The 19047-nt window shown below is 42.5% G+C and overlaps 7 protein-coding genes across 12 annotated transcripts, besides 1 other annotated feature; 1 reads left to right on the top strand and 6 right to left on the bottom strand.

Moving 5' to 3' along the window:
* Positions 1-6434: 6434 nt before the first annotated feature.
* Positions 6435-7883, bottom strand: CG5773 (uncharacterized protein). Of its 3 annotated transcripts, none has more exons than NM_001299629.1 (2): positions 7653-7811; positions 6435-7560 (listed from the first exon to the last, which is right to left on the bottom strand). In NM_001299629.1, the coding sequence occupies exons 1-2, from the start codon at positions 7725-7727 to the stop codon at positions 7252-7254; spliced, it is 384 nt and encodes a 127-aa protein (NP_001286558.1). In that variant the 5' UTR covers positions 7728-7811; the 3' UTR covers positions 6435-7251. The 3 variants fall into 3 exon arrangements, with proteins under 3 accessions (NP_001286558.1, NP_611281.1, NP_001286557.1); NM_137437.3 differs by having other exon boundaries at positions 7206-7560; positions 7653-7883; NM_001299628.1 differs by having other exon boundaries at positions 7206-7560.
* A 301-nt stretch (positions 7884-8184) lies between these two features.
* On the bottom strand, positions 8185-9212 carry CG5770 (uncharacterized protein). The gene is made up of 3 exons (NM_137438.3): positions 9135-9212; positions 8759-9079; positions 8185-8695 (listed from the first exon to the last, which is right to left on the bottom strand). The coding sequence occupies exons 1-3, from the start codon at positions 9183-9185 to the stop codon at positions 8426-8428; spliced, it is 642 nt and encodes a 213-aa protein (NP_611282.1). The 5' UTR covers positions 9186-9212; the 3' UTR covers positions 8185-8425.
* Positions 9213-9866: 654 nt separating this feature from the next.
* Positions 9867-10138: a mobile genetic element.
* Positions 10139-10524: 386 nt separating this feature from the next.
* CG5767 (uncharacterized protein) lies at positions 10525-11623 on the bottom strand. Its single transcript, NM_137439.3, has 3 exons — positions 11531-11623; positions 11140-11466; positions 10525-10958 (listed from the first exon to the last, which is right to left on the bottom strand). The coding sequence occupies exons 1-3, from the start codon at positions 11579-11581 to the stop codon at positions 10575-10577; spliced, it is 762 nt and encodes a 253-aa protein (NP_611283.1). The 5' UTR covers positions 11582-11623; the 3' UTR covers positions 10525-10574.
* A 623-nt stretch (positions 11624-12246) lies between these two features.
* On the top strand, positions 12247-13048 carry CG34005 (uncharacterized protein). 2 transcript variants are annotated; one of them, NM_001038868.3, is made up of 3 exons: positions 12247-12309; positions 12362-12685; positions 12742-13048. In NM_001038868.3, the coding sequence occupies exons 1-3, from the start codon at positions 12274-12276 to the stop codon at positions 12937-12939; spliced, it is 558 nt and encodes a 185-aa protein (NP_001033957.2). In that variant the 5' UTR covers positions 12247-12273; the 3' UTR covers positions 12940-13048. The 2 variants fall into 2 exon arrangements, with proteins under 2 accessions (NP_001033957.2, NP_001286559.1); NM_001299630.1 differs by having other exon boundaries at positions 12742-12987.
* On the bottom strand, positions 12943-14061 carry CG14495 (uncharacterized protein). 2 transcript variants are annotated; one of them, NM_137440.3, is made up of 2 exons: positions 13468-13864; positions 12943-13383 (listed from the first exon to the last, which is right to left on the bottom strand). In NM_137440.3, the coding sequence occupies exons 1-2, from the start codon at positions 13843-13845 to the stop codon at positions 13180-13182; spliced, it is 582 nt and encodes a 193-aa protein (NP_611284.2). In that variant the 5' UTR covers positions 13846-13864; the 3' UTR covers positions 12943-13179. The 2 variants fall into 2 exon arrangements, with proteins under 2 accessions (NP_611284.2, NP_001286560.2); NM_001299631.1 differs by having other exon boundaries at positions 13046-13383; positions 13468-14061.
* Positions 14062-14157: 96 nt separating this feature from the next.
* On the bottom strand, positions 14158-16246 carry Muc55B (Mucin 55B). 2 transcript variants are annotated; one of them, NM_001299632.1, is made up of 2 exons: positions 15800-16246; positions 14158-15512 (listed from the first exon to the last, which is right to left on the bottom strand). In NM_001299632.1, the coding sequence occupies exons 1-2, from the start codon at positions 16187-16189 to the stop codon at positions 14445-14447; spliced, it is 1458 nt and encodes a 485-aa protein (NP_001286561.1). In that variant the 5' UTR covers positions 16190-16246; the 3' UTR covers positions 14158-14444. The 2 variants fall into 2 exon arrangements, with proteins under 2 accessions (NP_001286561.1, NP_611285.2); NM_137441.3 differs by having other exon boundaries at positions 14365-15512.
* Positions 16247-16688: 442 nt separating this feature from the next.
* On the bottom strand, positions 16689-18205 carry CG10911 (uncharacterized protein). Its single transcript, NM_137442.2, has 2 exons — positions 17768-18205; positions 16689-17471 (listed from the first exon to the last, which is right to left on the bottom strand). The coding sequence occupies exons 1-2, from the start codon at positions 18143-18145 to the stop codon at positions 16770-16772; spliced, it is 1080 nt and encodes a 359-aa protein (NP_611286.1). The 5' UTR covers positions 18146-18205; the 3' UTR covers positions 16689-16769.
* Between the last annotated feature and the right edge of the window lie 842 nt (positions 18206-19047).

Here is a 19047-nt window from a genome sequence, read left to right on the forward strand (position 1 = left end):
GCTTAAATGACAAGTTTTCATAATACAAGGCAGTTAGTTATTATATTAATTATACTCAATATAATCAATCCTTTGCCATTAGTAAACATATTTATCGTTATATCTGATTTGAACCTATTAGCATTGCTTGGCATCCCTTTCTCCAACATAATAACTACTTACATAAACTTGGCAGATATTTATGATCCTCTATTTATCACACTCAAAGGGAAACTTATGGCCGAAGAAATAGGCTTATTTAGGAGTACATTTTGTGGTCGAGTTGCTGCAAGGCTGTGTATAAGCCTTGTCCCTTGACATTTATTGCTTTATCACTGGAAAGTCTGGCTCTCACTAATGTACGGCCATGTTGTCATTGGTTCTGGCCATATTTTCGGGATGTTGGCCCAGGATATGACCGCGTTAATAGGATAACAAATGTCAATTGTTGTTGATCGCGGTAATTTGTTTTGATTTCTCTGTGCGAGTCAAAGTTTCCCAGAATCGAACTGCCAATGTCCCGCAAATACTCGTTATAATAATGGCAATATTTGGTTGAAGTAACTAACAAAAGACAGCATGTGTGCTTCCTCGACTTAGCCGCAAATCCGCTTGTTGTCATACCATTTGCCGTTTTATCGACATCCGTAATGAAACAAACATAATGAATGGCACTGGGGTATGTATGTACATACATTCTTCGAGTTCGTCGGGGAATGTTCAGTAGTAAGTTCCCAGGCAAAACGACATTGCATTAACGAATTAACGAGATTTATCCGAAATTTGCGACCCTAGACGATAGAGCAGATGTCGAACGTTCTAGTCGATGATGAAATCGGATGCCATACGCTCCGGGCGGCTGGTAAGCTTAGTAATTACATGTCAGGTGCCTGCCAGCTCGAAACCCACTCTCGAAATTAATTTCCTTGGCCCACTAAAATCTAAACGATAATGCGAACAATTCGATAAGCTTGGTTGGGCGTCGCTTGGGCGTGGCAAATCCGATTTTAAGCCGGGAATCCCCTTTTCAAGTGCGATGCCATGATTAAACCCACTCCCCCATCCAGCCCGCGGTCGCTTTCAATGTGTGTATTTAACCCGAGTGTAACGGAATTAAGCACACCCACTTGCATGACGCCGAACCAAGCGAATTGTCGGCCACCCACATCTAGCCCCCTCATTTAAGCCCCTGAAGCAACAGGAAAAGCATCTCCACTATGAGAAAATATGCGGCGACTTTGGCTCAACTCAATCAATTGTTCGAAAGAAAGCTCTAAAAAGCAAGATTATAATGATTATAATGAAAGTTCTACATTATAGAATTGCTTTAAAGATTCAGAGTATTTCTCTACAAGGAAAAACTTAATAAAAAACTTGACAAAACTAGCTAAGTTTATCCAGCACATTTTCCTAAAAAGCCAAATGCACCTGCACTATTTGGTTTTAGACAACCCAATTTCCTTGCAGTGCACAAATTCCGGTCGTATTTCCTTGCCAGTCGGAACAGTCGAAAGCTGCTGACAGACCGCCGAGGGTGCTCAATGAAAATGGCCTTGGTTTTGGGTTCGCACACGCACACTCACACAAACACGCGCACGCAAACCGAATGGCTCTTCAATTTGGCCAACTGGCCGCGTTTAACTGGCTAAATAGCGTGGCAGCAGGTGAAAAGTGGGTGGGTTGGCTGGATGTTTCGGCAAATTAAATGCCTCAGCAACAAGACCATCAGCTGTGGAGCATGGCTTTGCATATGACAACGGCACAGTGCAACAGCGGTTCAAAGGTCAGCGATGCGCTACGGACGTGGTCCAACACGTTACGTATACGCAATGTGCTATGTGAGCGGCCGAGGGCAATTGCACTACCGTCCGTCCATCCATCCGGTTTCTTGCACATGTTGAAATGTGTTAAATTTATGGTTTGATCTAGCACTCCCCCGGCATTGCCAATATGCCATTGCCAAGCTGCCAGCTAGCCCCAATATTTATGGCCCAGACGTGAGCACATGTGCCAAATCTCTGGCACCAGCTGAATGATGAGACCGTATCAGAATTATGACTTAGTGGAAGCCCTCAGTGGAATTGCTAAGACGCTGAGCTCATTCACCTTTCTGAAAGTCATGCGAGTGCAGATGCAACTGGCATCGGCAATTACTGCAGCTCACGTAAAAATCACGTAAGTTTAAATTCACTTTAACATCATTAAGACAAAGTGCGCACATTGCTGCGGTTCTTTTTGCTGCGAATGTCTGAGGTGGAAGTCGGGGAAAACAGTCTAATGAAAATTTAAGTGGCGCATGCTTGATTTAGCAAATGAGCTGAGTATGCCAGCCAGCCAACCTGCCAGCCAGCCAGCCGACCGACCTCTTACCTTTGTGTATCCGGACTCGAGACTACTCCGGACTGAGGACTCCGGAGTCTGTGGCTCGAGTGGGTCGGAGTCGAAAATAACGTAATTTTCGAATTAATTAAATGACGCTTATGGAACTCCAAAATTTGCTGGCTCTGCGGTTGCCGTTGTGTGTATCGTGTGTTTATTGCCAAATCGGGTGGACGGGTGGCTAAAAGGTTTTCCCGCTGACGATCCATAAATCTGACTATAAGCACGCCTAATCTCTGGTCAAAGTCTTTGGACCCACCGTGGAGAGACGTTTGAATGCAAAGGATGTCTGCTGGTGGTCAGCACTGTGGTTCGTGGTTTTCAGTCCAGTCGCCGGAAGTACGGACTGTCTCATCTCAAGGCTGGTCATAACCTTTGACCCATTAAGATAAGCGAGGGCCGTAAACGTGGCCAACAAACAAAGAGGCGAAAATGAATTATTTGACTGGCCAGTTGGCTTGTGCCCCCCAAAAGCGATAAGCCGTTTAGGTATAGGGGCTACACCCCAACAAAAGGGGCTGTATGAATCTCTCATTTCAATACCAAATTAAGTTCAATAATTCATAAATCTTTAGGAAATTATCTGCCAAGCGGCCACGTAAACAATTAAATGTTCTATTAAAGAGCATTGCCTGTGTAACCAAGTTAATTGTTTCTTTATTGGAAATAGACTAAGTACTATTTATACTTGTATACTTTAGCTGAATTTCTTTCTGTGCACGTTACTCTCATTAGAGCGTGCGACCAGGCTGAGCCATCATTCTCTTTCACCCCCATCCATATATCTCAGCCAAATCCGAATCGAAATCGAACCCCAAATCGAAATGCAAATCATTATTTTAGCAGCTGGAACAGAAGCAGCAGGAGGTGGAAATTTCGGAAAATCGTGGGGTTGGTGGACAGCAACTGCAGGCGAACGTGCCATGGGCAAGTCCACGTCTCATTGCGGCACATTTCGCATAAGTATCGCACTCAGGGAACTTATTGATGCGCATAAATCAGTGGAACTCGCCCCAGGGAAGGGCCGGGAAATAGTCGGAGAGCGGAAAAGCGGGAAATGCGAAATAAAGTGGGAAAATCAGGAGGCGGGCAATGCAACTCTCTATGCATGCGAAATCACTGCAGTAGAAAATTAGAAAATTTTCGGCTCTGCCCCAGACAGAAAAGCCAGCCAAGATTCGGTTACATCGGCACTTATCTGGTTTTATTTCTACACTGAAAGAAAAAGAAGAAAAGAAAAATCAATTTCTATATCATATCTAATAAAATGCATGCATTTTTCATTTTGCGCTTAATTTATGTTAAAATAAGGAAATATCAAATAAATACAAGTGATGAATATATGACTTACAAATGTATATAAAGTTCCTTAAATTCTAAAATCTATTTAAAAACAACTTTTTAGCTTATGGAAAACCTCTCAGTGCTCATCATCCATCCCTTTTCATCCACTCTCTCCATTCCATTCACACGTAAGTGCAAATCGCATGGCAAGTGCAACATCTGTGGCATCCAGAAATGAAGTCATACAGAATCGCAGCAACCAAAAACGTGACAACGCCGCCAAAACGACAGCAACAGCTGAAGAACTTGAGCGACATCTCGTAACCGGCAAACTGGGTTTTCCCCGAGCCTTTCCTCCATCTGTCCCTACCTCCCACCACCCCTTTCGGAAAATGCCCTTTCCCTTGGCAGTGCCAGTGCAAATTGCAATTAACGTTGGACGCCCTAATTAGCTCAAACCATCTCGGAACGAGCTCGTTGACTAAGCTTTGAGTGCATAATTAGGCAAAGACCCGTCCCGTCCCGAAATGAGGAAGGTGTACTGTGAGAACGCTTCGCTAAAATATTTTTAAACATCACCTACTTAGCAGCCAATTAGCTGGGGGTGGGCAAAGAAGCCACCCGAGGTATTTGAGGCGCCTTATCAATTACCTGTATCATCAATCAAAGGCTCTTTGCAGGTGTAAAGCACCCGAAATAGCTCCAGCTTTGAGGGTCTCTCGATGGCTGTGTGTTTGTGTTGTTGCCAAAGATAATTTATAAAAAATGAAAAAAAAAAGTGGCAAGCCGAATGACAAATGAAATATGGTAGGCAGGTGAGAACGAAAGCTGCCGCATAAATATTATGTTAACAAAAACGCACTTAACATAGTCGTCAACTCTGTACGCTTAAGTAGTCGATACTCTTCGATTAAAATTTAGTAGCATTAACAGACTACCACACTATGCCATATTTTCTTAAAGCTCATTAAATACAATTAAACAGCCAGATTAATAATATCTTTTAATATCAATTAACAGTTGAACAGAGTAAAATGAAAAACCACTTATCTTAAACACCATGTTCAACAAATCGACAACACTGTGCTGCGAAACTTGCCTTGCACATCATAAATCGAATTGATAGAGAAAATTCAACTGCCCACACTTTCGAGTTTAATTAACATTTTCCGTATTTGCAAAAAAAAAAAAAAGAAAAATCCACAGGATGTCATATGAATTTCTCACATATTAAATGTGACGAAAGCATTTAAAAACATGCATACATTAACGAGGCGATGGCGTTTGAATGGCAAAACCAATTTGGCCCCGTATGCCACATGAAATAATCAGTACGTAAATATTTCTTTCTGCAGCATTGCAATCGATGCAACCACAAAGAGCCTTGTGATATTTGCATTGCGCTTGCATATTTCGCTTCCTCCACTCCATTTAAGAATAACTTTTAACTTGATTAAAAAATGGCAAGGAGCGAGCGGAAACGGAAGTAGCACGAGCAGCAGCAAAATCAGCAGTAGCAGCAGCATTGCAAGTGCAAAGTGAAATCTTATGCAATTAACTTAAAGCCAACTTGACTTGGCCAAAGGACAAGCAAGGCCAAGTTGGAGGCGGTGGCGGCTGGAAAGGATTGGATGGCGTTACCAGGGGACCAAAGAGGTCAGCATCGCTTCAAAAACTAATTGACATCGTTGCTCTGGCAGCCGCTGACAGCTGGCGCTGAGAGTCCTACATAGGATCCTGGTCCTCATCCTGCTGTTTTCCACCCATCTGATGCTGTTCCTTCTCGAAGGCTCGCAAATATTTTCACAGCTTTCGGCTCGCTTTTTAGCCACACGGAGAAAAAGTGCACAACTTAATTAGCACTCAGCATAACTTTATGATTCAGCACAAGATGGTAATTTAATTGCAATATTTTTGAACAATTTGTTGAGGAATGGCCAAGTATCTAAGCATTTCTTATCACTATAGAGTAAATCAACAATATTCACTACGCAATATTTAAACTTAGCCCAGGTCATGCTAATTGGTCTCTTATCGAAATAATTGATATGATTTTTACTAAGTAAACAATTCTTTCGTATTTATAGCCTTATCACAGTATCGTATGTTAAACTCAATTCCACTGATAGTTGCCGCAAAGATATGGTGAAATAGGATAGAGGTATGCGGTTATTTCTTACTGTGCACACCGAGTCCGCAGCTCTTTTGCCTTGGCAGTTTTAATTTAATTTTACACCGAATTCTGCACCCTGTCGTGACCAACGTCGTTGGTTGCAGGCGCCAATTCTCGCGCGTCCTTTTGCGGCTGCACTGCAGAAGGATCAGATGGGAACTCACCGCCTCACTGACGTCGGCAACTATTGTCGGAGCCATTAAAAAAGTTTAGTCCGATTCGAGCTGGCACGCTTAATGGCACAGATTTTAATCAGAAAATGAGTTAAAAGCCAGCTGGCGGCACTGCCGCTGCCGCCATCGCTTGACGATATCCTTCTGCCGCTGATTATTGTGCTGCCTTTTGCCACAATTACTTGCACACGTCGCCGAAGGCCGAACGGCGAAGAAGAAGGTGCCACAGTGCCTGCCAAAAGTGATGGCACACCGCACATTGCCGGAAAGTTGGGAGCATTATAAAAGTTTTATCTGCAGCAGCGACAGTGGCAAAAGTTACAGGAAAACAAAAAATGCATTAACCACAGACGAGACTTTCGCGAACATTCATCATTATTTTTGCTTTTCTGGTGCTGCAATCCCAGGGATTTAAGTGATAAGCAAAAGTTTATTCTGAGAACTTTCGAAAATAGTGGATAACATTTTATGATATGTATGTACAATCAATTTGAAGCATAAATGGAGTTCTAGAATGGAAAATAAAACTGATGCAGATCAAACATTATTAAGCTTTGATAAGTAGTAATTTTTAAGTTTTTTAATCTCTAAATCATTTAGTTTTAATCTTTTAGTTTTAAGTGTAATGCAAACTATTTATACACTTTATGGCGATTATCTATGGCCGAGCTCAAATCAGAAACGCTCATTGTCAAAATCTTTACGCCCAATCAACAGAACAATTAGTGAACTAATCGCTCACAATACTCGAACGAATCGTTGCTAATCTACCCCACATGACTAAAAATGTAAATAAGTCAGACTATAAAAAACAAAATGAATGAGTCATTTTGGATTGCGATATCTCGTTGAGCTAGACAAGCGCCAGACTTCGCATCTAAATTCAAGCCAGCTTTCCTTTTTTTTATTACACCGAAAACATTTTGAACGCGCGTTTTCTATTGTTGTTATCTATGAATTTTGAATCAAAATCTTTTGGATGTTATAGAAATCTTTGTTTTTTGGTATTTGTGTTTTGTTAGGACTACGATTAATCCAATAATTTGCCATATTGTAAGTTCTTTCTATTAATAAAATACATTTTTTAATTTTTAATTTTTCATTATGGTGATAGACCGTTAAGTCGCTGTTCATCAATTAATTTTCAATTGAACATACAATTTTTTTTTGAAATCTTATCGTGTTGTATATAATAAACTAAAAATTTTTGAATAATTACAAATTCAAAATCTTTATTAACTTGAATACTTTTTTTTCCAAAACTTAGCCAAAATTGACCTGCTGCTGCACCTGGTTGTTCCTCATTTGCCCCCATGGCTGCCAAGTGATGGGTGCCAATGGCTCCAGCGGCTTAATGGTGAATAGCGGCGGGAAGGTGTTGAACTGACCACAGGATGAGCCGCTGCACTGCGTCTGCGATTGGTAGCCATTGCCCGACTGACTCTGGCTTTGGCTCTGGGTTCCATCCTCGGAGGTCTGGGTCTGGCAGCCGGGACCGGTTTGCGTCTGGCTCTGGAAACCATCGTCAGAGATCTGGATGCCACCGCCATTATTGCATTCCACGGGTGCCGCCTGTTGGAGATTACGAAAAGGGGGTTACGGTTACTCGATTGTCACCAACCCGGTCTCATTTTCATTTCCATTTTCAATTTCATTTTCATTACATTCAGACCGGATAGCACGCACAATCCGGCGAGCAAAACAGCAAATGCGACGACTGCCACGCGTTGGCCTTCCATGTTGAATGTCGAATGTTGGAATGGTGAATGCTGGCTGAATGGGTAATGTTTAATGGTCCGAGAACAAAATTCGACTGAGCACAAGCCACTGTGTGTGGGCACACTTTAAAGCGCCAACAGTCGCAAACCGGAGAGATAATTGAATGTATCGCCGATAAGGCCACCTCCGCCGATTGAATATTTATGCCCGCTCGCCAATCGAAAAGGTGTAAGTTCGGTCAGTCTATTCTATTCTATTCTCCGAGTGTAGGTAAAAACTTTCCATTGATGCTGCCTGCGGCTTGTGGGCAACTCATCAGTCTGTTCCGAAATCTTGTGCCAGAAATAACCGAATATTACACGAAAGTATATTTGTGAGAGCATCTGTACTCCGTTGGCAAAAAAATATAAAAAATACAACAGCCTTTTAGGATTTCCCTTAGTCACTAGGCATGTACAATAGTACACATTATAAAATAACTAAACGACTGAAACCAATGCGACTTTATTTCACTGATCACTTCGTTTTTAAAATTTCATCTGAAACAAAATTGATTATGTTAAGATTTCAATTGGCGATGTCTGCAGTATAAAACCAAGCTACTGTGAATTTGGCAATATAATTGAATTATTTGTTTTCTTTTGTTTGGTTTAAAAAATTACTGAACGATACAAGTTTTTATGGATTAGAATATGTTAAAGTTTCGAATGCTAACTACTCAAAGGCCAAATAGGAAACCCCCGTCTGTGGTAGAGGTAGTTTGAGGGGCGGCTGATGAGGATGTGGCGGTAGTGGTGGGCACTCCATTCTTGAGGCAATTGTCCAGCAGATCGTAGGTGGCAGCTGTATCCCGGACGTAGTTGTTCTGCGTTGTGTTGGTGCACTGGTACTCGGTGTCCTGGATGGCTTGGATGCCCGAGCTGAAGGAGGTGGCCGAGCTGGCAGCGTTGCTGGCCAGGTTGTAGATCACAGAGACGTCATTATCAGCCTATAGGAATATTTAAAATTCAATTTTTCAATACTTTCACTATTTCATTGTGCATTTTCTTACAGCATTCGCGTAGCAGTTGAAGAAGTTTGCGGTATCATTGTTGCTGTCGCAGGCGGTAAAGGCACTGCAGAGTGTTGAAACGTCGGACTGATAGGTCTTCTGCTGCTGCTCCGCCTGGGCGGTCAAATTGGCGATCTGGGCATTGGCGGTGGTGATGCAGTCCTGATAGGAACTCGAGAAAGTGGCAGCCACTTGATTCAGCATAGGCATGTATAAGTTGAAGCACTGCGTGGTCATATCCTCGGAAACAAATGTATCCAGACTGCGAGCATGCACCAAATACTGATCCAAGGCACTCTGGATCTGGTTATTGGGCTTGGCCTGGAAACGGAAGTGGTTACTCTCGAGAAATAAGCGGATGTGCCGTTTTGTTTACGTTGGCCGCCAAAACGCTGGCGAAGATAAGCACGGTGCACAGAATATTCATGTTGACGGTTATTCCTTTACTGGGACTACTGTAGACCAGGTCTAAATGTTTTATATACCCGTCTGGTCGGTAAAATGATGGATCCGTTTGACCAACTTGAAATTCGTGTGATTTCTTTGTTGCAAGTGAATTCCGATCAATTAGGTAGCATTAGGCCGTATGACCAGACGGCTCCAATCGATGAGTCAAGTCGAAGTGCGGATAACAATATAATGTAGTCCACAAGCACCTGGTCTTTCAACTTATCAAAGGTAACTCAACAGCTTAAGAGTTTACAATCCATGGAATTGATTGCTGTAACTATTGGGCCACAAAGCCCAAAAACTTAGCGAAAACTATTCCTATCAATGTGTCATATTCAAATATTGAATGAACATATAAACTTTATGTAATTGAAAAGAAATCCCAGCTTTATTTTTTTTTTTTTTTCGATCTTAAAGCCTTTTAATTCGATATAACCAGATCTTTGAGCAAAACCATACGACTATATCATATAATGATGTCGTACAATTAATTGAAAATAATAGAAAAAAATGCTTCAGTATTTTAAATATATATTTACAGCAAGGGTATACAAGCATCGGTTTTGCCGAACCTGACTTCCTTACTTGTTTTGAATAACATTTGTTTTTCGGCAAAAAGTATGCAACATTTGTCTCAGGCAATCTATATAAAGTTAGCCACCACCCTCATGACCTCCCTAACCTGGTTTTGACCTAGAAAGTCTTAGTTTTAAAATTCATTAGAATAATCAAATAAATAATAATTACTATGTTATATCAACTATTATAATTCTCCCTATCATTTTTAGGATTAAAAATCTGTTAGTCTTAAGTAACCAAGACACATTGTAAAATAAAATAATTTAAGCAGATCAAATTAAGTTGCCGCATGGGTAACAGTGCGTTGATCAAATAATAAAAACATCATCGTAATAATGAAAAAAAAAAAAAAAAAAAAAAAAAAAATATAAAGTTAGCAGTTGTAATCAAATCCTATATTTTTAATAAATGAAATGAAACTCTTATCCGGCTAAAATATGTAAAATATATTATGATGACTCTTACATGCCATATGTAAAAACTTGTTTGCTCGTAAATCAACTATTTAAAAGATTTCTAGTTCATTTGACTTTTTATAGGTACTTAATGTGCTACCAACTATCTCAAGAGAGAGAGAGTGACGGTAGTAATAATATGTAAGTGTTAATAATAACTTAATGAAAAATAAAAATTTAAACAAATAAGTTTAATTGAGTTCCTTTAAATTTACATAATGATTTCGACATATAAAATAAATTTTTCTGTTCCTAAATAATGTTTAAAGGACACCTTTCATAACGTTTTTTCAAATGTTCATTTATTGCTTGTGATTACTTAAAGTTGTGACTTAAGAAGAGGCCGAAGTGCCGGAAGTGGCGGTGGTCGCCGGAGCAGCGGTTCCGGGTGCAGCGGTGGTCACAGCCACAGTGGTGTCAGCAGCGGCGGTGGACGATGCCACAACAGTGGTGCCATCAGTGACAGGAGCCCCGCTCGAGCTATCAACGGGGCTGGTGGAGGAGGGGGCGGCGGTGGAGGTGGTGGGCACTCCGTACTTCAGGCAGCTGTCCAACAGATCGTAGGTGGCAGCGGTATCCCGGACGTAGTTGCTCTCCGTGGTGTTGGTGCACTGGTACTCGGTGTCCTGGATGGCCTGGATGCCTGTGCTCAGGGAGTTGGCCGAACTGGCGGCATTGGTGGCGATGCCATAGATCACAGATACATCACTCTCGGCCTAAGGAAATAAAACGATACATTTTTTGTAACACATTAAGATTAGGTCTAAAAAAATTGACCTAGTCTCCGGCCTTTCACCATATGCGAATTACCTATACTTGTTGGGGCATATGAGTACTACTTGAACCCTAGTCTATGTTAACAACTATCATTCGGAAGATCCTTTAGCTTCAACTCACCGCATTGGCGTAGCACTTGAAGAAGTTGGTGGTATCGTTGTCGCTGTTGCAGGCGGTGAAGGCGCTGCATAGGCTGGTGACCTCCGCCTGGTAGATCTTCTGCTGCTTGTCGGCCTCGGCGGTCAGATTGGCGGTCTCCGCGTTGGCGGTGCTGATGCAGGCCTGATAGGAAGTGGAGAAGGTGGCAGCCACTTCGTTCAGCATGGGCAGATAGAGGTTGAAGCACTGGGTGGTCACATCAGCGGAAACGGTGGTATCCAAATTGCGGGCATGCACCAAATACTGGTCGAGGGCACTCTGCAGCTGCAGCTGAACATTGGGCTTGGCCTGTTCAGGAGAAAGCCAAACTGGTTATTGCCGGAATGGTGGCGAATATCAAATTATTTGTTACGTTGGCCGCCAGAACGCTGGCGAGGATTAGCACACTGCACAGAAGCTTCATGTTGGCGGTCGTTTTGTTGGCGGCTCGATCTTTACTGTCGCTGCCAAGGAAGGGGTACAAAACCTTTATATACGTGTTCGGCGGTGCGAATGATTGATCCGTTTGCCCGAAATGATATTTTTGCGAATATTTTCCTACTACCCACCGTCGATCAATTAGGTAGCATTAATGCGTATGCGTAATGCTCAGACCCACAAATTGCTTTGCATGTGCATTCCCATTCGATGCCACACACGTGTATTCAGGGTCAAAACCTGATAGTCAGAAGATAAGGTGGCCAGGAACCACCGGAAGGCCTAACTTGCGGTTCTTTGAACTTATCAAAGGTAATTTAGGAGCTTAGGGGTTTTGCGATCCGCAGAGTCGATTGCTGTAACCAATTGTTTCATACATCCCAATATCTATTGAACCATTTCGCATTACTATTTTTTTATCGAGTGACGTAATTAATTGCAAAGACCAACCAACTTTCGCCGGAAGTTTTCCTTTTAGCTAAAAGTATGCAACACTTTATACTCATCATCGAAGTGCACAGTTTGGGAGCTACTGGATCGTTATTTGCAGACGAACCCCAGCGATAAGAAGCCTATAAACAAACCATACATCACTGTCCGATTACATTACCAACTTTCGGTAACTTGACGCGGAAATTTTGCTTCGATTTCCGTCAGTGTTTTATGGTCATCAGTGCCATGAAAACAGCTATCATTCTGCTTATAGCCCTTGGGGTAAAGAAGTAATATCATTGTTATTTTTCAATAATTCCAACTACATTTCTAGGCATGTGCTGCTGAGCCTTCTCCCCGAACTCTAAACTCATTTTGCTCTTACTTAGACGATGGAAAGGAAACTGTTTCGAGTCTGGGCAACACCAAGAAGTGTTTTGCTCGTTACCTACCGGAACTGGAAAGTGAAGGGGCTACCTGGTCGCAAGGATATAATGCCTGTCAGAAGATTACCATTAACGAGCGGCTGTCCTTGCTAACGGATGCCACTGAGGCTCAGGAGGAGATTCGAGAGGCTGCCCTGGGCATATCATCATTTATTGATCAGTGTTTGGTCCTGACGGAGGCCGTGGACTTTTTCAACTGCTTTGCCAAAATGGTGAGTGGCTATGCGTTGATTCGAAACCTTCTTAACCTTTTTAGTTTCCCCCCTAGGCTAAGTTACAGTTGGCGAATGTCTACAGTATATCATTTAATGCCACCGAGCAGGCTTTAATCCTAAATAAGAAATTAAGTAGAATCGAATTGGAGCACTATCGCTGCACAAATCAAACCGAACAAAATTATGTCAAAGGAACCAATACAATCTTTCGATCTTTGGATCAGTGTCTGCAGCAAAATGATACACACTGAGTTGAACATTAATAAATATTTATTGTACTTCCATGTATAATATAACTTAACTATGGAAGTTATATATATATACTGACTTAATATATCTAAGATGGATCTGGCAATTAACAAATCCTAAAAGTTTTATTCTTATCAGCCAATAATATCAATTCTTGGTAAACTATAGTGATTTAGCTGCTTATATGATGGTGTTTATTCACCCTTAATCATTTTGTTAGTATAGTGACAGATAAGCGACGACTACTCGTTAAGCTCGTCGATTTCGGATCGACATTTAGTGAGTTCTCTGTGGGCCTGTCTTATGTCCTCCATGTACTTTTTTTGGGCATCGAGGCCGCAAAGCAGAAGCGCCCGATGCACTGCATCATAGTCCTCGTGAAGTCGTGTGTAAGCACTTGTGGCATTGTAATTTATTTCGGTCAGAATGTCGAGGTTATGGATTCCCTAAAAACAAATGGTTAAATTTGCACTTAAAATTTCGAACTCTACACACTTAATAGTCATCTTTAACATAATTCAAAAACTTACGTTCTTATTGATGCACTGAAAGTACTCCAGATCGTCAACCAATGTATCGCAGATTTGCATATTGCCGCACACCGCACTGGATCCCAACTCGATTTGGAGTCGCTCCAGTTCAACATCGACCTCTAGATTGATGATGGTCTCATTGGCATTCAGTTCGCACAGATCGTAGGAATCGGAGAAGACCAGTGAAGCGTTGGCACAGGCAATGGTGAACTCATCGTGGCATTCGTCTATCGTGAGATCCGGTTCGGGAGTGAACAAATCCGGCATCTCACCAGCCACCGAAAAACCCAAAAATAGGACACACAATATTAGGGTATGTATCCCGTTGAGGCGACAACGAGTCTCCGTTCTTAAAAATCGACGTAGTGCTTCCATTTGATCGTCCGTCTCGAATGCGCTCAAGAACCAACGAAAATGCTCAAGTGCCGAGCGTCTAATTGATCATTTCCTAATAACTCGGTTCTGCCCCATTCGGTTTTATTGACCAGCCCGAAGGCCAGTTATTTATGAAAGGTTCAGGTGCACCACTTATCTATAGACGTGCACAATGTGATTGCCAGTGTCGTCCGGTGGATCGAAGCTCTCTGATCTAAGAGTAGTGGCAAACACCAGTAGTCAATAGTGTGGCGCTTGTCTGGTTGGACAGGCGAGATAAAGCTCATTACTCCGTCATCTATCAGAGATAAGATTACTCCCAGCGTCGTACTCAAGAGGGTTAATCCACTAGTCAACCGACTTGATTGAATATATTTGGAATTCAAAACAAAAAGTGTGCATACAGTTTCTATATATTTAACAAAAGTTTTAATCTACTAATACAGCAATTTGTTGATATTTTTGGAACCCCTTCCGCAGAAATCCTGCACGCGTCCCTCTATGAAAACAATTTGAAATCAAACCCAAAAGTATTCTACGCTTTATACGTAGCTAAATTTTCTCATTGAATGCAATAAATAATACAAAGTTTCTCACGCTTAGAAGAAGCGCTTAAACAGGTTCCAAGTTCTCCTCTGACCGAGACGCCCAGATCTGTCGATATCTTCCTCAGGGGAACGCTCGGTAGTGGAAGCGGCTTCGGTAGTGCTTTCTGGAGTACTGGACACTGGAGCTTCAGTAGTCGATGGAGCTACAGGAGTAGTTGACACTGGAGCTTCAGTAGTCGATGAAGCTACAGGAGTAGTGGGCACTGGAGCTTCAGTAGTCGATGGAGCTACAGGTGTAGTGGGCACTGGAGCTTCAGTAGTCGATGGAGCTACAGGTGTAGTGGGCACTGGAGCTTCAGTAGTCGATGGAGCTACAGGTGTAGTGGGCACTGGAGCTTCAGTAGTCGATGGAGCTACAGGTGTAGTGGGCACTGGAGCTTCAGTAGTCGATGGAGCTACAGGTGTAGTGGGCACTGGAGCTTCAGTAGTCGATGGAGCTACAGGTGTAGTGGGCACTGGAGCTTCAGTAGTCGATGGAGCTACAGGTGTAGTGGGCACTGGAGCTTCAGTAGTCGATGGAGCTACAGGTGTAGTGGGCACTGGAGCTTCAGTAGTCGATGGAGCTACAGGTGTAGTGGGCACTGGAGCTTCAGTAGTCGATGGAGCTACAGGTGTAGTGGGCACTGGAGCTTCAGTAGTCGATGGAGCTACAGGAGTAGTGGACACTGGAGCCTCAGGAGTAGTGGACACTGGAGCCTCAGTAGTCGATGGAGCTACAGGAGTAGTGGGCACTGGAGTTTCAGTAGTGGATGGAGCTACAGGAGTAGTGGTCACTGGAGCCTCAGGAGTAGTGGACACTGGAGCCTCAGGAGTAGTGACCGTGACTGGCGTCCCAGAGGTCGTAGTGGGAACAGTCGGTTCGGGGGAAGTCTCGCCTCCCTTTAAGCACAACGTCAGATTCTCGTCGCAGGCGTCCATGTCGTGGGCGTAATCCAAGCGAGCTGAATCCACACAGTCAGTAAGATCGGTCTCGATCACTTGGTACTTGGCACTGATGCGGTTGAAGTCCAGGCTGGAGTCACTGTTCAGGGTGAACATAACCTTGTAGCTGTCGGAGGACTAAAAGATATTGCATGTTACTATTTATTGTATATTCCCTTAATGTTAGACTGTCACTCATTATAAAGCACTTTAGCTCTCGTCTGATAATACGAATGAATTTATGACAATGGCACGCTTTTTTAATCCGCTCTAATCGAGCAGTAAGCAATACGATTGGAAATCTAGACCAGTGTGTGGCCAAGGCACATTTTAAAGAGCTTTTCATTATAATCGTAAGTGCTTGAAGAGGTAGATCATCTTCTGGAGATTTCGAGATAATTAAATTAGTGAATAATTTTTCTTACGGCATTGCGGTAGCAGTCGAAGAATTCCAGGCCATCAACAAGGGTATCGCACTCAGTCAGACTGGAACACATTTTGTTGGTGCGATCCAGAAGGGCTTCGCGCTCCGAGGCGCTCTCCTTAGTGAGCTCATCCCGACCACTTTGTGCTGTTCTCAGACATCCGGTGTACTGTAGGTTGTAACCCATGATCACGTTGGTCTGGTCCTCCAGGTAGTGGTTGAAGCAGTCATTGATCAGGGTCGAATCATCCCGTGCCTCGGGAGCGGCCATTAAAGTTCGAACGGCGAACTGTTGGCGGGCCAACATGGAGACTAGATCGGCGGGATGCTTGGGGACCAGGGCAAAGCCACTGGTGGCCAATAGCAGGCACAGGACAACAGCGAACTTCATTTTTAGTATTCCCACTTAACTGACCGACTTAACGGATCTCGAATACGTACTGAATGCTACCGGCCTTTGGTTCATATTTTTATAGCTCTCTTCTATCATAATTTTCGGTAGTTGGAACTGTCATCGAGAAATCTTTAAATCATGCTGATTAAAAGCTAATTAAGTTGCTATCGTGTTCTTAAAATCGGCCATGATTCCTTCCGATTTGATTTTTAATAAGTTTTTCTGTGACCCAAACATCCATAAATAGCCCTGTTATCTGGTAATGGTATAGTATAGTTGGTAGCTTATCGGCTGACCGCCTCTAATTGATTTGCTAACGTTTGGTTAGTCAAGTGGCGGGTAACACTGTACTTTGGCGCCTGAACGGGGACTATACCCTGATAACTTGATAACAGCGGATATCTTTAGAGGGTTTCACAATAAATCACACTGCTCATCTTTTCAAGTTATGAAGTTAAATTTTTATTTACCCAATGGAAAAACACTTATTGTTTTTATTTTCGAATAAATAAAGTAGATATTTATATTTATTTGGGTTTTATTCGTTTATGCTTTTATTTAAAATTAAAACGATCGCTTAGTGATTTTTAAACCAAACCCGTAGATTCTTTAGAATCTTCTGGAGGTCATTGCTGTTTTGAGAGGAGAGGGATTTCAAGTCCTCCTCAGGCGCCGCTTCCTTTTCACCACTACTTGTTGTGGATTCCGTGGAAACAGATGAGGAATCAGTAGAGGATTCGGTAGAATCGGAGGGCGAATCAGACGAGGATTCAGTAGAGGATTCGGTGGAAGCGGATGAGGAGTCTGTCGACGAATCAGTGGATGATTCGGTGGACACGGAGGACGAATCAGTTGAGGAATCCGTTGAGGATTCAGTGGAGACGGAGGACGAATCAGTAGACGATTCGGTGGAAGCGGAGGAAGAATCAGTCGAGGAATCAGTAGAAGATTCGGTGGAAACGGAGGACGAATCAGTAGAAGATTCGGTGGAAACGGAGGACGAATCAGTAGAGGATTCGGTGGAAGCGGACGTCGAATCAGTCGAAGAATCCGTGGAGGAGGCCTGGGTGCTTGTGGATTCCGATGGAATTGGAGCGCCAGCAATGCAATCACCCAAATCCGCGTACAGCTGACCGTAGCTCTCTCCATAGGCCCTCTGGGTCTTGTTGGTGCACACCTCTTCCTTCACCTTGATGAGACGCACTTCCTCCTCCACAGCAGCCAGCAGCTCCGAAGCGTTAGCGGAGATGGTGAACATGGTTTTGGTGTTGTTGGAGCCCTGAAATGTAGAATATTTGAAAATTAGTAAATGTTATAGAAATATACTATATAGTTAACTTAATCAACCGCAAACTAAATTTCGAATATGTATTTAGACTGAAAATCATGTTTCTGGCAAAGTAAAACTTTAGTAACTGTTGGATTTGGTAATCACTATTAAAAGTTAACAATTTAATTAGATTATATAATCATGTGTTTGACTAATCATTTTTTTTTTTTCAACGCGAAAATAATTTGTAATCATCAATTTGGGAGTGGTTCATGTTCGCGGCAACACATCAAAAGTCAACTTACGGCTTCACTGTAGCACTGGAAGTAATCTATGGCCGCTTCCTTTGTACTACATGCGGTGAGGGCATCGCAGGAGCTCTTGGCTGAGGCATCGATGGCATCTCGTTCTTCCTTGGTATTGTCGTTGATCTGTGAGACCTCCTGACTAGCTGTTTCCAAACACGCATTTAAATCAGCCTTGTAGGTCTCCACAACGTCGTTCAGCAGGGGAAGATAATAATCCAAGCATTCAAGGGTATGTCCACCATCGTTGCCGAGATCACGTGATTGTATCAGGAACTGCACTAGGTTCTGGTGCGGATTACTAAGTTGCAGGGGCGGATACGCAATGGCCTGACTAAGGCCAAGGGCCAAAAGGATAGCGCACAACTTGACGAGCATTTTTTTTTTTATATACAGTTTACGTTTAAACTATTCCAGCGATCGAATCGTACTTATTGGATCCCACCTAGCACCTGCTGTATTTATAGGCGTCGCGATTGAGTGGTCCATAAAATAATATTCCTACCTTGGTTTCCATTAAAAACCGCATGTTATTGCCATGTTATTGGACAGCTTTAGCCTATCACTCGAGCTATCTCAAAAACCCGGCCGTAGTCAGTCTTATCAGTCTTATCGGTTTTATAACCATCACTCCATTGGGTCCCACCCGGCAAATCCAGTTCAAGGGTTTCCTTCACTCCGCTCCCAAAATTTTTATTCACCTAGATCAGCATTCGATCGAATTCTATACTTCCCAGAATTGATCTTCATACGCAATTTGCCGAGCTTGCTAAAAAAAAAAAGGAAGCAAATAGCTAAGAATTTAAGGCTTAAATAATCTAATCTATTTCGAGTGTTTATAGTGCGAATATACACGTGTAGTCTATATGTCTGTCATACAGTTCGATTCTTGGAATATTCACAAACCACTTGAAAGTATCGGAGGTAACGCGAAACAATCTTATTATTAAATGTTATTGGTGAAAAGAAGTAAGTGCGACAAGTCCTTCGACTTGGCTAAAAGTAAACAAGTAGGCATGCTAGGGTTGAGTGTAACGAACTGGGAAGTAACAATTATAGACCGCGGCTTTTAGGATTTCCCAATTCGTTATCAATTAATTTCTGAGTCGATATTCGGGCACAGATTGATTACTTGATTTTGGTATAATTTCTATGACTAATGACCGAACAATACACATTTCAAGCTTATCAAAAGAGCTTGTCGGTCAACACAATAATTACATTTGAAAAAGTTGAATGACTCACTTCACCCGATATTGTTGCCCAAAATAAAAATCTAT

This window comes from Drosophila melanogaster, chromosome 2R (genome assembly GCF_000001215.4).
Source record: "Drosophila melanogaster chromosome 2R".
Taxonomy (NCBI): Eukaryota; Metazoa; Arthropoda; class Insecta; order Diptera; family Drosophilidae; genus Drosophila; species Drosophila melanogaster.